This window comes from Podarcis tiliguerta (assembly GCF_965153285.1).
Source record: "Podarcis tiliguerta genome assembly, chromosome: 4".
NCBI classification, from domain to species: domain Eukaryota; kingdom Metazoa; phylum Chordata; class Lepidosauria; order Squamata; family Lacertidae; genus Podarcis; species Podarcis tiliguerta.
Genome location: NC_139537.1, coordinates 57,268,505 through 57,285,741, shown reverse-complemented (window position 1 = coordinate 57,285,741; position 17,237 = coordinate 57,268,505). Strand labels below are relative to the sequence as shown.

At 40.7% G+C, this 17,237-nt stretch overlaps 1 protein-coding gene across 1 annotated transcript in view; it reads right to left on the bottom strand.

Moving 5' to 3' along the window:
* CFAP47 (cilia and flagella associated protein 47) overlaps positions 1-12,940 on the bottom strand; it is a 178,948-nt gene extending 166,008 nt beyond the window's left edge. Inside the window, exons 1-9 of the mRNA XM_083438942.1 lie at positions 12,305-12,940; positions 11,641-11,792; positions 8,997-9,112; positions 7,523-7,661; positions 6,972-7,200; positions 4,283-4,443; positions 3,347-3,483; positions 1,860-2,095; positions 283-475 (exon numbers count right to left, since the gene is read on the bottom strand). Coding sequence (XP_083295068.1) covers positions 283-475; positions 1,860-2,095; positions 3,347-3,483; positions 4,283-4,443; positions 6,972-7,200; positions 7,523-7,661; positions 8,997-9,112; positions 11,641-11,792; positions 12,305-12,529 — 1,588 coding nt within the window. The 5' untranslated portion in view covers positions 12,530-12,940. The remainder of the gene's footprint in view (positions 1-282; positions 476-1,859; positions 2,096-3,346; positions 3,484-4,282; positions 4,444-6,971; positions 7,201-7,522; positions 7,662-8,996; positions 9,113-11,640; positions 11,793-12,304) is intronic.
* Positions 12,941-17,237: the final 4,297 nt, after the last annotated feature.

The window sequence follows — 17,237 nt, the reverse complement described above, 5'->3', positions numbered from 1 at the left end:
CTTTGAGTTTCAACTGGAACACTCAAGGGGGCCCAATTCATTTTCAGGGCATGCAGGAGGCTGTTCACCCATCCCTAGCCACGGGATGACATGTGACTAACTTGCTACTTCACCAATTAATTATCAGAGCATTTGAACCAATTACCATGCCAAAGTCACCAAATACTAGTTCTAACATTTCAGCCTCTGTCTACCATTTGTCTGAATTATCCCACAAAAGAACTGACAGAAATGTAATTTCAAACACGTTAAAATTGTAGCCCCTTTTTCTTACTAACTTACCAAGGTTGGGTTTCAGAACCACTTTATTGGTTACAGAGTTGCACACCCCAGAAAAAATTAAGTATAACTGATGGAAAGGTTTGATCTTCAGTGCTGGTAAGCCATCTTTTTTTGCCACTGGACCAATGATATCTATCACCTGCTTCGCTGTGAAGGTTCCTACGTGACGTGGAATAAATGAAAATAAAATATCCTAAAGACAAAAATAAATAAATACAGACGTTTAGGCATTTTAAAATGTACATCATGCTCACTCATTGTTTCTTTAAAAAAACAAACCACCAGGATGTTAAATTCCCAGCATTCAAATAAATAGTTTTCATTTCTTGAACTTTAAGTAGTAAAATTCTCTTAAACATCCCTATCCAACTACTTAGGCTTCACAGTCTGTTGACTGCTTCATAGACTATACAGCAAGCATGGTTCCTTACAATGTACTTGAAGACTACAATTCTGTAACCATTTACCCAGGAATAAGCCCACTGAACTTGACAGGATTTGCATCTGAGTAGATGTGTAGAGGCCTGGGAGAGAGAAGTTGAGGAAACAGAGGCCAACGGTTGCCAATGAGCAGAAGGACAAGAGAGGCTCAGGTGGTAGTGAGAAAGTTTCTGTGTGTTGCTAAGATGGCTCAGTAAAAGGGTTCAGCAAAGGAAGGTTCTCACAAAAGGCCAAGTACATGATATTTTGAAGAGAAAGAACTACAAAGAAGAAGGCATCAAGATAGGAGTGGAGTTTGGCAGCAGAATAGGTAGCAAACTAGATGAGGAAGAGGAAATAAGGGAAGATGCAACCAGATATATGTGGCTTTAGAAATAAGGAATAGAAGCTTGAAGTTGATGTGGAGTTTGACAAGTAACCAATGTAAGGAAGAAGGGCAATGACAGCTAATAGAATAGAGTAAAAAGTTGTAACAGGTGCGTTCTCATTATATACTCATGGAGGGTTATGGATGAATGGATGGGTTGAAAGAAGGTGGTTATGATAGTTAGCTTTAGCCAGAGAGAGGAGAATGTTTCTCATCTGTGTATGTAAAAGGTGCTTCTTGTGGATAGGAGATGGATAAAGCAACAATTCTGTAACTGCTTTGAAGCAGGAAGACAAGAGAAGCAAAAAGGAGTAAAATTTCATACATCTCAGAAACAGTCTCTCAATGACAAGGGAGTGTCATTATACATCTTTAGGCGCCAGGCAAAAATGTTCTGCTTCAACTAGGCCTTTGGCTGATTAATATTCTACAGCTTTTTTAATCTGCTTGTGGGGGGGAGGGTTCTTATTTTATTTTGGTTCCATTTATTTGGGCTTTTATCTTGTATTTTTATCTTGTGAAGCGCCCTGAGCTCTTTGGATGAAGGGTGGTATATAAATTTAGTAAATAAATACTTTAAAAGAAAGCTCTATTTTTTTTGTTTTATTTTAAGTAACAATCATTCATGCATGCCATCATTACAGTAATACTGCTTTAGCAGCAACTTAAATTTATGTTATTGTACTATGCAACACTTCACAATATAAAGCACTTTGAAAGTTAACTACATATATGCTGCATAAGATGAAAGAAAAATACAAAATAGTACCTGTGTAGACTTTGCTTTTACTTTTCCCTTTTCAGGACAAATATTATAGTGTGCAATCTTACGAAAAGCAAATGATACTGGAAGAATATCACATTCATTTTTGAGCGTGCAAACAATATCTGTATGTTCACCCATGTAACACTCCACAAAATTAACAACTGGTCCTGGTTTGAATGTCAGAATGACTGGAAGCCCTGAGCCTATCAAACCCAATTCAACCTGATGACGATTCTTCTCTGTAAAAAGCATTGAGATAAAAGGATATGCTATAATTTACAGTCGAAAGACAGATAATATAGCAACCAATTTACTTATAGATCATGAAAGACTGTCTTCATATAATTTGCCCCCATTTTATATGATCAAGTCATACATGTATCAATGTACAGTCTACCTCCTGAAATTTCAGGCAAGACACATTCTTTGATAAATGTACATAAAATGCCCTATTGTAATCAGATTTTTTTTAAAAAAAAGATGACACAAAATCATCATAAAACCCCAGCCTAGCTTCCAAAAGTCATTGCTTTCTGAACATACATGGGCTCAAAATTTGACTAGTATCCAGGATAGAAAAGTGTCTTTGTTGTGGGCAGCCACCAAGCATGAGAAATTGGTGAAAACACCTGGGGAAATTCCTCATACTATAACAGACCCCAAACATATGAGTCAGATTCCTGCAGGATAACCAGCCCTTCAGCCAGAAATTGGTGGCACTGAAGTAAGGAAGTGGAAAACCTATCAGGTTCTGGAGGTCTGCCTTGTCATGCTAAACCTAACCAGAAATCCTTACATGGTAAGAATAATGTATGATGTCTTTACTGCATGCTGGTACCTAGCAGCCACTACACCTTCTGCGGCCAGCACAGAATTAATTGGGATCTCTCAGACATCCCTAAGAAGTCATCAAAGGAGGAGAGATAGCAAGGTATGCCTGATCCCTGACATGCAGGCCACAGAAGGTGCCGAGACCCTGAATTATTCAGGCTGTGCACAGAGATTCCACCTCACCCCTACCCAAGCCTTACTCTCAGAAAATGCCAAGGGGAGCCTTTCTCAGAGTGAAACATTTTTGGTGAGCTGGCCTTCATCACAGCAAAACATGGCAGAGACACAGGCCATCTTGCCCAAAATGTCTTACTCTGAGGAAGGACGCCCTTGGCCCTTTGTCTGAGTGAGGCTCAGGCAGGGAAGAGGTAGAGGTGGAAAGCCTTGCCTCTTCAGGGAGCCAACCAGCCCAAGAATGGAGTGAGTGGGGAACCGGGGAACTAATTTGTTGTTGCTTCACTCTTGCCACCTAAAACAAGCCTCAAGGTATGTAATTCACACCTCCTTATTACATGCAGAGGTAGGAGTTTTCCAATTAACTTAGGTATTCAAATTATAGATTATTTTATGCAAAACCCATTACCCTTCCTGGAAATTTATAGAGGGAAAAGTACAGTTCTAATTCCATTCCATTTACTCAGTATTTATAAATGCCATACCATCTGTAGGTCTGTCACCACCAGCCACTGCTTCCAAGAAGTCGTTTTTGCTTCCTATAGCTTCAAATTTCAGAAAGAGAGCATAATCTTGCCTTGGTGGAGTTTTGCCAAGGTCCCCCCTGTCCCTTTTCACCATTCTGAAAAATTCACAATTACATTTATGTTTCTAAGCGCGGAGGGAGAATATATGCTGTTAATGTTTTAACAAGTTTAAACAGAAAAATTAGAGCAATTAAGGTTTCTTATGCAACATCAATATAGCAACACTAATTAACGGGGTGTTTCTACAGGGTCATTACCTCACTCACTGTGCAAGATAATAAATACGTGGTTCTTGACTTCTGACTTGTCACTATGCTAAGAATGTTCCCTATGTACCAACTTCCAAATCATCTAAATATACAACTCTTTTCACAACGCTCCATGTGAATTGATACCACCCCCCTGCCCATTCAGCCTAGTTGCTGCTGTCACAACCCTTGAGCCTGCATAGCTTCCAATAATTCCAACTGCACCTCTTGTATTACACTTTCCCCCCCAATTTTTCCTCTGGCCTCAGCTAGGCAACTGAGACAAGAAGTGATTGGTCTCCAGACAAGGTATACCCTTTCCTGTCACCCACTGCAGCTAAAAGAGGGCATTCATACCCCATATTTTCTTTGAAAACAGAAACCTTTCCCATAACTAGGAGAACAGTTAGTCAAAATAAGTTAATTACAAAAGTTAGAGGAGTGCTTTTTCAGCTGTGAATGAATCCTATATCAAAAAGAGAGGAGTGCATCATATTTGGGGTCAATTTCTAGTAATTTTAATCACACACACACATATGTATCATATATTTTTATATATTGTTGTGTACTGCCCTGAGATCTAAAGGTATGGGGGTGGTATACAAATTTAATAAATAATATCATTAAGTTCACATTCCATGCTTACTTTGGGCTAAAACAAATAGAGATCATCATTTTCTGATCAGGCTGTAGTGTTCCTTCATTGGGAATGCAGGCAATTAGAGCGGAAACATCTGGTTCTGCTTTTCCATCAGTGTAATGTAAATCTCTTAAAACAGCATTGGTACTCTTCTGAATATCTGTGCCCTGTAAAACAAAGTGAGGTATAAAATATATTAAAAGCCACTCAGTTTTCTCAGTTGTTAATGCTGGGCTTTTCAGAAAAAAGAAAAAAGCAGAAAAACATTATGCATATTGAATAAGCCTAGATTGTATTATATAGAAAAGCAATAAAAATAAAATATCACAGTCTAATACTGAAAGAGTGGCAAGGAAAAACTGCCATTATGTGAAAGAAACTTGTCCCTAGCACTAGATCACTCCTTGTTTGTATTTATTAGACATAACTGGTATAATATAGCTTTTTAAAAAAAAAAAAAGTAAGAACTTTCTACAGAATTATTATGCCCTAGCAAATATGCATCTTTCTGACAGGTGGAGTATGCGGGGTTGGAAGGCCCTTACACTGCAGGAACCCTGAGAGGATGCAGTTTGTGCTTACACAAAAAGATGCATTAGAATTTCCCCATGGAGTCCTTTGGTGTATTCACAATGCTGCCTTGTTGTTGTTGTTTAGTCGTGTCCGACTCTTTGTGACCCCATGGACCAGAGCACGCCAGGCACTCCTGTCTTCCACTGCCTCCCGCAGTTTGGTCAAATTCATGCTAGTAGCTTTGAGAACACTGTCCAACCATCTCGTCCTCTGCCGTCCCCTTCTCCTTGTGCCCTCAACATTTCCCCACACCAGGGTCTTTTCCAGGGAGTCTTCTCTTCTCATGAAGTGGCCGAAGTATTGGAGCCTCAGCTTCACGATCTGCCCTTCCAGTGAGCACTCAGGGCTGATTTCCTTAGAGTGCAGTAAAATTGTTTTTTCTCTGGTACCTTTCATAGCTCTTTCCCCCTTAGCTGTTCACCGCATAAGACTTCATTTTATTTCACCAGGGGGTGTTGACAGGCAGGGATGCCTTTATCCTATGCAAAGGTGTTCACACTTTGGTTGGAAATAAATTAGGAGTGACTTAAGGACCCCAATTGGTGTGAAGCTGGTTTATTTATTACTTATTTGTTGCATTTCTATCCCACCTTTTTCTCTAGAGAGCTCAAGGTGGCATACAAGGTTCTCCCTGTCCTCATTTAATCCCCACAAAACTTTGATCTTCCAGGTTCTAGTCCAACACTAACCACTACACCACACTGGTTCTCCTACACACATGTTGAGAAACAACACATCAAATAGTAATAACAAAGTACAGAATATATGTCCATTTTAGATGACATCACATGAACATCAATGAAAAGTCCAACACAGGAAACACAGTAAGCGCACAGTAAACAGGAGTGTGAACACAGGCCTTGTTGGCAGAGGCCAAGCCACACAGCATAAGGGTAATGGAAAGGGTTTGGTTCTATCACAACATTAGGCCCAAATGCAGTGCTGTATTTTTCCACACACAAGTGTTTTATTTATTCTTTCTTCCTTTCAACTTAATGATCACTTCCCATAAAGCAGCCTGAAGCTATTTAACAATAAACACACATATTGGAAACCATGTCAAGTCCAATACAGATAAAAATAAAAAATGCCCACTTAAAAGGCTTTAGAAGGAAAGTAGGTCTTCAATAGGCACCAAAAAGATAACAGAAATGGTAAGTGGTAGGCGTTCCAAAGGGTAGGTGCCACCACACCTAATACTAACATTGTATAGAATAACCCTTTTGACGAGATTACATCTTCAAGAGGCCCTCTCCTGCACAGCACAGTCATCAGTTGGGCACATAAGGATGAGATGGTATACTACTACTACTACTATTTACCCACCTTTCAGAGATGGCATACATTTGCGATGCACATTCTTCTTGTTATTCATACTACAGTGTGACACAATGCTGTGAGAGCTGGTGTCAGTTCTATCCCTGCCCTTGGTATTAGGTGTCTGCAGAATCCCAGGTGGTCTCTTGTCCGTAGTGGGAAAGTTACTCAAAGAATTCCACTGCCATCTTGCATCCCAGGACTCCACTATCTTTTTGCTAAATACTCCCTTCTTCCTCAGTCTCTCATAATGTATATTCCACCTGACCCCATCTTTCCTTATACAGTTCTTCTGTTGATGCCCCTTGTAGTTTCCTTTCCTGCTAGCTTTTTCACCCTTCTCTTTTTCTGTCGAGCCACTAGGGATGGCAGCCCCAGAGTCTTCTGTCCTATTCCTCTTTCTCCTTCTTGTGAGAAACTGAGCCACGTCTTTTCCCTCTACCTACTTCTTCTTGTTCGCTCATGAATCTCTCCTCGTCCTCCAGAGCGCCCTGGTTTCTCTGCTTCTATGTTTTTCTTCTGTTACTTCCATCCCCTTCCATCTTCTTCCCTGTGAGACCTGGCTTAAACACTCCCACATGCTGACCTCAATGCTCTTTGTATCCTACCACCCGCACAGTTGGAAGAGATACATATAGACAAGAAAAACACACAATATTGACCAAAAGAAAAACTCTCTTCTACAAGACTACAACTATGGAAGGGAAACCCTGCTGAAAAACAGACAGAAAAGCAGGAGTAAAGTAATCAGGTTTCCTTACATTTGAAAAGCTTTTTAAAAATAATTCAAAAAAGGTTTCCTTACCATCTCTCCACCAACAGCATTGTCTTGCAGGATTGCCACCCAATCCATGGGCTCTGGGCTTTTATTATGAAGAAGAACTTCTTCAGTCTTGGTGGTTCCAAAATAGACACATCCAAAATTGACACATTTTATTTTGTTTGATGGAGGCACACCTAAAAGCTCAAGAATTTGCTCCACTATATTGGCTTTGATGATTATCTGAGCTTTGGGCCGTCCCTGCAATTTCACACTTTTGAGTAAACAACAGGTAAGAAGGAACAAAAGGGGAAAATATGAACAGATAAGAACTGTGTTACAATAGTGAATTAATCTTATGAACTCAGTATTTTACTAGAGCATTTGTACAACACACATATCTACAGTTGAAACTTATAGAAGCTGCCTATTTCTACCATTCCAAGCTGGGTTGAAAGACAAATTATTTTACTGGGAGACTAATGGTGGAACCTGCCTATGTCACTAATATATTAAACATATTTACAGCTTCAGTGCTGTAGACAGTGGTATCAGTGTCACACAACATTCTGAGCAGAAGGAAGACTGCAACTTACATGGCTGTCTCATTAATTGTTCTGGGTACATCTGTACAAATCTCCATATTAATCAACTGTTCTGATCGGGGTTCCACCACTCCACTGGTTGGTGATATCAAAATGGAGACATTTCCTTTGTATTTTATAGCAAATGTACCTACAAAATATATAAGCAATATTGTGCATTGCATGTAAAATTAACTATTTCCAGTCTGATACATGGTAGCACAAAATGTGGGCAGAGATGCACTTTACTTCCACACCTATCTTCACATAGCAGCGCGCTTCTCCCCGCCGCCAGCCCCACAAGCTCCAGGGACAGCGGGGAGGCGCAGCGCACCTTCCCGCTATCCCCCCACCTGGTTTGGGCTTCAGACAAATATCTGCAAGCCGTGGGAGCCTGGCGGGAAGTCGTGCCGGTCTCCCAAGGCTTGCAGAGAGCTGCCTGTTCTGGGGGCTGGGGTCGGGGGAAGCTCAGGCTTCCCCCACCCCAGTCCCGCACCTGGGGGGAAAATATATTTTTTTCTTTATTTCCCCCCCCCCAAAAAAAACCTAGGTGCATCCTATGGGCCGGTGCGTCCTATGGGGCGAAAAATACGGTACATTACATCTGCCTAACATGCTGAAAGTAAGTCCATTGGTGGGATCCCCACCAGCTGACCCCAGCAGAAACCCCCAAAACAGGGCATTCAGAGGAATCCTAAGTCAGTTTTACAGCTGTTGCCAGAAGACATAGATCTCAAACCAGACCTGATCACTGTGCTTGCCTAGAGCTGGTGCAAAGACCAGGCCCAGTCATATTGCCCTTCACTTTCTGCACTGTGAATGGCAGGGCTGTGAAGGTGGCAAGAGCTCCACAGAACCACCACAGTAGGCTTGGATTGCACCCTTAGCCACAGACTGCAAGTCAAATCACAAGCATGGCATGTGGAAGCAGCAACTTGAATTCTGCCCAGTGATGTATGCACACATACCTATTTCTCTGTCTTCGCTATCCCAAAATACAATGACATGCTCCCAAAATTTTAAAAATTAATGGAAAACGAGGAAGGAGAGAAAAACCATTTTGCTACATTTGTCTACCAAAATGTGACACCATCTAGGGCGGTAGCTTTCCCAGGAGTTGATAACCCTAGTTTGACGTGTCTAAGAACTGTGAGACAAAAATGAATATTTCATTATACAGTGGTACCTCTGGTTACGTACTTAATTTGTTCCGGAGATCCGTTATTAACCTGAAACTGTTCTTAACCTAAAGCACCACTTTAGCTAATGGGGCCTCCCGCTGCTGCTGCACCGCCACTACGCAATTTCTGTTCTCATCCTGAAACAAAGTTCTTATCCCGAAGTACTATTTCTGGATTAGCGGAGTCTGTAACTTGAAGCATATGTAACCTGAGGTACCACTGTATACTGTAGTTAGGAAACCCATCAATATACCATGTTAACAGAAAAGGAATCTGGTATAATTTGCTACACAGAAAATATTTACCTGGAGATGATCCATAGTTAGTAATTTTTAGATTTTTATTAATTACGTTACTGTTTGCAATCGCTGTGCCAAAATCTATCTCAGGTTCAATTTCTAGGCAGCAGCATGGGATTAATCTGGAAAACAATTGCACTTTTAATTGGCTTTCTGACATTACTTTGTTGGCTGCATTTTTTAAAGATGCTTTAGGAAAGAAAGCTTTCCTCCCATTTTCAACACACAGAGAATTTAATTATGTAATCTCATTTAGCAGCAACATCAGCAAACATAAGAGGTTTATTAAAATGTCATTTTGCTTTCTTAATTATTGGAACTTAAGGACAATTTAATCACATTGAGTTGCAACTATATTTTTAATTAGCTTGAACATCTTTGTTTCATCAAATTATAAATTCTTAAAATGGATCTGGTCTACTTACGCTTAAGAAAAAAACACTGATCACAATTTAATATACAATGAGTACACTGGAATACCCCAACAATTTTATAACATTATAAAAGTTTCAATATTGTATGAGCTCATGATGACTGCTGTAACAGACATTCAGTACAAGAAAGTAAGAGAAAAAGATAAAATCACAGTAAGAACAATATAATTTGGGCTGAAAATCCCATATGCACTTGCCTGAAAACAAGCACTGCTGAGACTCAGTAGAACTTACTTCTAAGTAAACATGGATTAGTTCACATTACAAATCATGACTAATTTTGCATAGAATGTGCCCATTATATAGCCTAGCAGCAAAACATCACTGAGTCCTAAATCTCGCTGTTTTAATACATTTTGCTAAAGAGCTAACAAAACAAAATGGAAAGATTAAAAATCTAGTGGCAGCTATGAATAAGGATAGCAAACTGTCCAGAGTTAAACCTTGAGGGTGCTCCATGAACCAAGAAACTTCTGGAGGTGAACATTTCCTTTATAGCCCAAAGCACTTTATACTATAGGATGTTTAACTACCTGGTCAACTTTAGTGACTTCATTTATACTACTGTGATGCATTATACATGGAGCTGCCTCTGAAGACAGTTCAAAACTGCAGTTAGTTAAGAATATAGCTGCTAGTCTGCTAATTAGAACTAAAAATTAGAAACATATTATGGTGGTGCTTTGCTAACAGCACTGGTGCCCTACTTTATTTCTAGGCCCAATTCAAAGCGCTAGTTTTGACCTTTAGCGCTTGATAGATCTTCACAGCTTGGTAGATCCAGCATGGAAGAAAAGCAGGACACAAATGAAATAGTACAAATACAAAATACAAAAAATTATACAGATATAAATAAAAAAGCAGCACAATAAAGGGTTAATAGTACTGCAGCCTGGGTCAAAACTCATCACTGAACTGGTAGAGCCACTCCCGCAACAGTAGCATAATTCCTAAGGATGTCAGTATCATACCTGATAAGACTCCCTGCACCCAGACCAGAACAGCATCACTAGCTTCTGCTCATGGAGTGATACTAGCATCCCTCCACCAGTGCAGAGCTCCTTGTTCCACTGAGAGGGCAGGTGAATTATAGCCCCTTGAGCTTGTTTGGAGGTTCTAGCAGGGGAACGCAGCTATCGTATACCCTTGACCGAAGAACGGTACACTCCTTCTATCTGGGATGGTCGTCCTCTTCCACTGAGCGCGCAGCTTCGGGAGGGACGCACATGGAGCGGTGAGGGAGGAAGGGGACACCCGCCTAGCCGGCCAGATCAGCCGAATCAACCCTGGCGATCAATGGGGTGACAGATGTCGCAGCCAGATCGCCCTCACATATAGCCCCAAAATACAGTACTATGGGGCAGGGAGGGGCTAAGGCAAAACAGGGCCTACTGAATCCTAAGACAGCTCCACTAACACCCCTTGACAGCAGCAGACCCAATCACTAAGTCAGCTCCAAGGTGGCATAGAGCATACTTTTGCTTGCCCCCTCCCGCTTTCTGATTCTAACCAAGTGAGCAATGCAAATGTGTTGGTGGCTCTTACAATGCAAACCCGTGTTGGTGGACACTGGTTTGGATTGTGCTATTAATTAATGCATTTAATAATAATTTATTATTTATACCCCACCCATCTGACTGGGCTTCCCCAGCCACTCTGGGCACCTTCCAACCAAATATTAAAATACAGTAATACATCAAACATTAAAAGCGTCCCTAAACAGGGCTGCTTTCAGATGTCTTCTAAAAGTTTGGTAGTTGTTGTTCTCTTTGACATCTGTAACATCATTTAAAAAGTTAAAAAGCACTAATCTAGTAAAAAACATCAGTCAAGTGGCAACACTATGTCACAAAGAGTAAAATTGGAGCATTATCATTTTAATAAAATAAATAGCCCATGCAAGCTGTTATTAGGGCTAAGAGAGAAATGTCTATTGGCATCAGTTTAAGTTTTCCTCTCAGAGTACAGGGGGCAGTGTTGGATTTTTTGCCAGAATCATGGTCTTCATCCTGTTTACACACCTATTGTGTAAACAGCTATTTGTTGTTGTTTTTTTCAAACTATGGACATTAATTGGTTACAAGCAATTAATATGTAGATCGGCCCTTAAGGCCACTTCACACATAACAATTTTAAGTCACAATAATCATATGGAGGAAATTTCACCTTGTTTTAACAAAAGTTAACTAGTGGAGCAATACGCTGAAATGCCATACCCTATTAGAGGAATCTCAATTATCTTTTTTCCTATGTGAAGGAGTAACCTGTCCTGAAGGTCTATCTCTTTATCAGGATGATATTCCACAATGGCTGTTATGTGAAGCCCAGAAGCAACAGAGTTCTTTTGATTTTCAACAATTAGTTTGAACTGCAAGAGAAGAAGAAATAAACCATTTGATTTCCAATTCAACTGTCATTTGATTTCAGCAGGATCATACAGTATATTCATTGCCCATCCATGAAATATATTTTGCTGGAAGCCGCCAGAGAGGCTGGAGCAACCCAGTCAGATTGGGGTGAGGCATATAAATAATAAAATTATTATTATGATCATGATTGACAAGTGATGGGCTTTGATTCAAAACACTATTCAGTAACTCTCCAGTGGCAAACGCTCTGCCTCTGAGTTTGTTTGGTTTTATTTAACGCCTATTTGATCTGCCAAGATTTACATTGTTACGAACCTGGGGAGGGGTGTTTTGTATTTTTTTTGCAACAAGTGAAGCAGCAAAGGGGACTGGAGGGAGGGGAAAGTGCAAGATGGGGACGTGGACACTACTAACAGTAGCCTCAGAAGGAGGAGGAGCGTTGCGAAGGGTGCAAAGGAGCGTTTTTAAAGGGGAAGGCGGGGGTTTCAAGGGCCAGTTCTGGGCTCCCCACCTGAGGTTGTTCCGGAGGCATTAAGCGAAGAAGGCAGCTGTGAGACTGCAGGTTCTGGATGCTCAGCAGCGCCCGGTAGTGCCCTCCGGGCACCGCGTCCACGAAGCGCACCTCGGACGGCGTAATGCGCACCCCGGCTACGTGCCACGAGGCTGCGGGAGCCTCCATTATCCTTCCGCAGCCGCCGCCGCAGCCACCCTCCTGCTCGCTGCCCCGGGAACTCATGGCAGCCTTCTGGCTAAACCAGCGCCCAGCCTGGAGCGTCCCTGTCTCCAAGGCGACTCGAGCTTCCTTCCGCACGCCGCAGCTTGGCAACGGTCACCTAGCAACGGGACTGGCGCTGTTGATTGGAGGCGAGGCTTCGAGCGAACGTTCCGAAGCCTGTGGCGGAAGCTTCCTGGCTTACCATAGAGAGACGGGAGCGTAGAGTGGAGTTGTGCTGATGTTAAGCATTTCTGTGTTAAGTCAGAAATGCAAAAATGACTTTATTAGGGCAGTGGCCACTGCGGCTGAATGCATAACAAAAAGGCTTTGCTGCGTTGTTGTTGTTGTTGTTGTTATTCTTCTTCATCATCATCATCATTTTTAATTTGTATACCGCCTTTCTATCTTAGAATACTCAAGGCAGTTTACAAGCTGAAGAAACCAAAATTGTGCATGTTATAACAATCTAATGCAATGCAAAAATGTGATAATAAAACATAACTTTAAAATAGGCAACCTCCATCAAAAAAAGTAACATTCAACAATCATTACAATTGTATAAATTAATAATACCAATATATAAAAGTTAAACAGAAATCCACTCAACAGTTACAATAACAAGCCACAGTACATAAACACTGTGGCAAGCCACAGTACATAAAACAATACAATACACATTGAGAAGCAGAGAATGGGGTAAGGCAGGTGGAAGGAGGCCTTGCCTGATGGAGTCTCTCCCCTCAGTTCTTCCTCCAGGCACAGTTCTTCTTTTATTGAAATCCTGTTGTTGTTTTCCCCACTTCCTAGCAACTGATATGATAGTCCAAGAGCCAAAAAAAGGGGCATTGCTGGGTCTTGTAACAGCGAGCATGGGAAAGCGGTCTGATTTGTAGCCACTGTTCAGTGAGAAAAATTTTGAGGCAGGGAGACTCGGGCTGCAATCCTCACTGGGCTTGCCACTGCTGGCGGGATCCTGGCTGAAACCAAGGATAGGGGAGTTAAACCGCCATAGCCTTGCTGTGCTGAGAACCTCTTGGCTCAGCTAGAGAACTGCTGGATCCCAATCCCACGCATGCAGGGGGATTTCTCACTCAGCCTATCCGCAATTAATGAGGTGGTTGCAGTAATACAACCAGGAGAAGAACTGTTTTTCTATACCTCCTTGAGGGAATGGAAAATAAAATAAAAAGAATAATCGTTCATTACATGTGGTGACTGACTGAAGCTCGGTATCGGAATGCATATTTGGTATGCGAAGAGTTCCATTAAGTTATGGTCAGATACGCCTGGGAAAGAATCCTGTCTGAAAAACTGCTGACAATCGGTGTCCACAAATCACAATATTAAGCTAAATCGATCAATGCTCTGACTTGATATAAGGCAGCTTCCTTTGTTTCTATAAACAGTATGTTGATTTGAAATTAAGCACCACTGAATTAAATTATTCTTCCTGATAGATAAATGTACATCCCAAACTTGCTCATCTAGGAGTAGGCACCACTGTAAAAAATAGGAATTGCATTGGACTAAACATGCATAGGTTTGGATTATAGTTTTACTATGAGCTGTGTAGTTTTCCCAGTTCAAACTGTTTCATCAGTTGCTGAGTCCTAAGTTCAAAAACACTCAGTATAGGAATGCTTTATTTCTTACCTTACGAAGTGGAAAGGAATATAAGTGTACAGCATATGGTAGATGCGCAATGCTTTTTAGTATCAGAAATATGCATAAAAACTATATTGAAAAAAAGAATGAGTTTGATAAAGAAAAATATGCAGAATATGTGTATAATAGTGCCACCTGCTGACTTCCTCTTAGCATGCAATAGCTATGTGTTTGGCGGATGGGAGAGTTGTAAATCAGCAGTTATCATACAGTGTTCTTTTGGGGAGCCTTAGGAAACTGTTAAGATTAAGAAGTAGATCTTTGCAGTCTGTTACTTGAGATTGTTATTTTATTTTAAAATGACCAGGATCGAGACCTTTAATCTGAAAAGCACAAGCTCTATCTCTCAGCTATTATCCATTTTTATTCTTTTTAGAACAATATTTTGCTACATAGGTTAGTGAATAAACCTTTGGTTTTGCTCTTATTTTGAAAAGCTCTTTTATGTTCACTAATGTATAAATCCATAGTGTGTACTAAAGTTGAAATCTTGCACACAGTTTTTTGGCCATAAGCTTCTTTTAGCTCTGTGAGACTTGTGCATGCTTACAAATTAAGAAAAAGCTGTAACTGTGGAAGGGTGTGGGATTTGTTTTATTCCCATTGGCTTCACCAGCAACTTAGAGGTGTAACTGGCCTGAGAACCTCATCAGTGATACTTTACAAAGAAAGGGCATAATGCTTTCTACTCGTTTATAAAATGCTTTAGGTAGAAGCAGAAAGAAGAATACTAGACTAAGCATCTAGATATACTAGCCCTTGGTTGGCTTGATGGTGTGGCAACATAAGCAGACCATCTGTCTTTTAACCTGCCTCCTTTAAAGATTTGTTTGTTCATTTTCATAAGAAATTCTGAAAGTGTTTGCTGTCATCTATGAACAAAGTATTTATTTATTGTTACCCCATAACATTCTCTGGATATTGTACTATATGGTCTTTGTTTGGTTTTCTTGTTTTCTTGCATTTTAGCAATATTTGATTACACCACTTGGGTAGATGGTTTAAACACTAAAATGCACTAAAACAAGAAAACCAAACAAAGATTATATTGCCATAATAGCATATCTAATTACACACAACACTTAAAAACAGCCTTTCAGACCTGGAACATATCTCATTCTGTCTATGTAGACAGCTGAATTGACAAGATACAGAAGATAACAATTAACTACTTTTCACCTGTGCTGGACTTCAGTGTGGCTCTTTGAAAAGTATTTCAGGTACAGTTCACCTGTATGTGACAGAGAAATTCCAACTTAAGATCTGCCCTTAAATGAACCACTTTAGCTTCCCACATTCTTTTTTCTTATTAAGCTGTTCTATACAATATCCTTTTCATTGATACACTTTGTCTCTCAGCTTTATCATTTGCCCAACTTTAATCATTGGCACAACCTGACCTGTTCCTCAGGGCACAAGTGGGGTTTCTGATAAATCCATGCAATGTCTGACTTTTGAATTCATCTGTTTTTTTATCTGGGCTAGGACAAAATGACACATTATGTTTAATGTGTAATATGCAGCTACCTCTCCTTTTTATTTTATGAATTCCGGTTAGGTGGGATCTTTACCAGGAATGTGGTGCATGGCAAGATATCATTTCCTCTTTCCTTTCACTCCCAGCCGCTAAAATACCTTCCCGTACAGTTAGAACAATTAGAACAAGCTTTTTAATCATGTGAGGAAGTGGTTTTAGTTCTGATTGCACCAAGGAGGAAATTAACAAGTCTCCTCTCCCTGAGCACTGCATTTCCAGTAAGAATTGCACACACACACTGCACTCATAATTAATGAAAGTTAAAAGGGCAAAATAGATGCCCACTACCCACTAAGCTTAATGCATAGTTGGCTCTCAGATATGCAGCAAATAAAGTTTTTCAGACGTCACACAGGTTACCTGTGGATTCTTACTTTCATTCTTTACATAATATATATACTGATTTTCAATCTGTTTATAAAGCAGTTTGTAACTTAAAACCATATATGAATAATTTAACAATAGCAAAAATAGTGAAACCAAAGCCCATAAAACTGGTCAACAAAACCACTGAAGAAATAGGAGGCCTAAATAAGCTCAGTTTCCAAACTCCTACCTCAGTTTTGTGGGTATGATTCTCTTTAAAAAAAATAAAAATGAAGAAGAATATATCTGTTTTCTGAAAGAAATGGGATGGAATGAGTTTCCTGGGGAAACTACTGAAAGCACACTGCTAAACAGACATCCAGAAAAGGTAGTACACTTAGCAGCAAGGCCCTGCAGAGCTCGTCTGAGGCCTGGGGGGGAAGCCTTGTTGGAATTCAGTTATAAACTCAAAAAACAGCCAGTCCGTAACAGGCCAGCAGGTACTCCAAGGCCTGGGTCAAGTGTATCTGGCTGCCCCCCACTCTACATGGACCTGCTTAGCAGGATCTCATTGTTAGATCTTAAAATGGGAGATGTTCCTTTAAATACCCCAAATTATTTACAGGAAGGTTGGAGAGCCAGGCTGTGGCCCTACAGATATTGCATACCTCCCAAGTGTCCTACTTTAAATGGGACATCACCGAAGCCAATCCTAGCTTCTGTTTGGATCCTGGAGTGTCCTGTTTTTTGGTCCAGCACTCTGGCGTGAACATCGGACTAAAAGAGCGCTGGACCGGAAGGTGTGCCCCACCTGACGTCTCAGTTTTGGCACAAAATTGTTGGAGGGTATGATATTGCTAGATGCCAACTTCTATTGGCCTAAGGTAATGTGAGTTGTAGTTTAACAATATGTGGAGTGCCACAGGTTCCCCATCACGATATAGGGATTTATAGGTCAAAAGCAGCTGCTTGAATTGCTTGTGAACACACCGGTAGCCACTGAAGTGTAGTAAGTTCTCACTGATCAAAAACTGACAGCAGCTTAAATGAATTAAGCAGTAGCATTTTGAAGTATGCTTCCAGGCAGTCTTTAAGGCGCATTACAACTGTCTTAGTTAGAAAGTCAAAAAGGTAAGCATTGCAGCGGCCAGGCTACGCTCCAGCAGCAGATGTAGTGGCAAGGCAGCTTAAGCTAAAATAACGCTACAGCTGCTTTTTTAG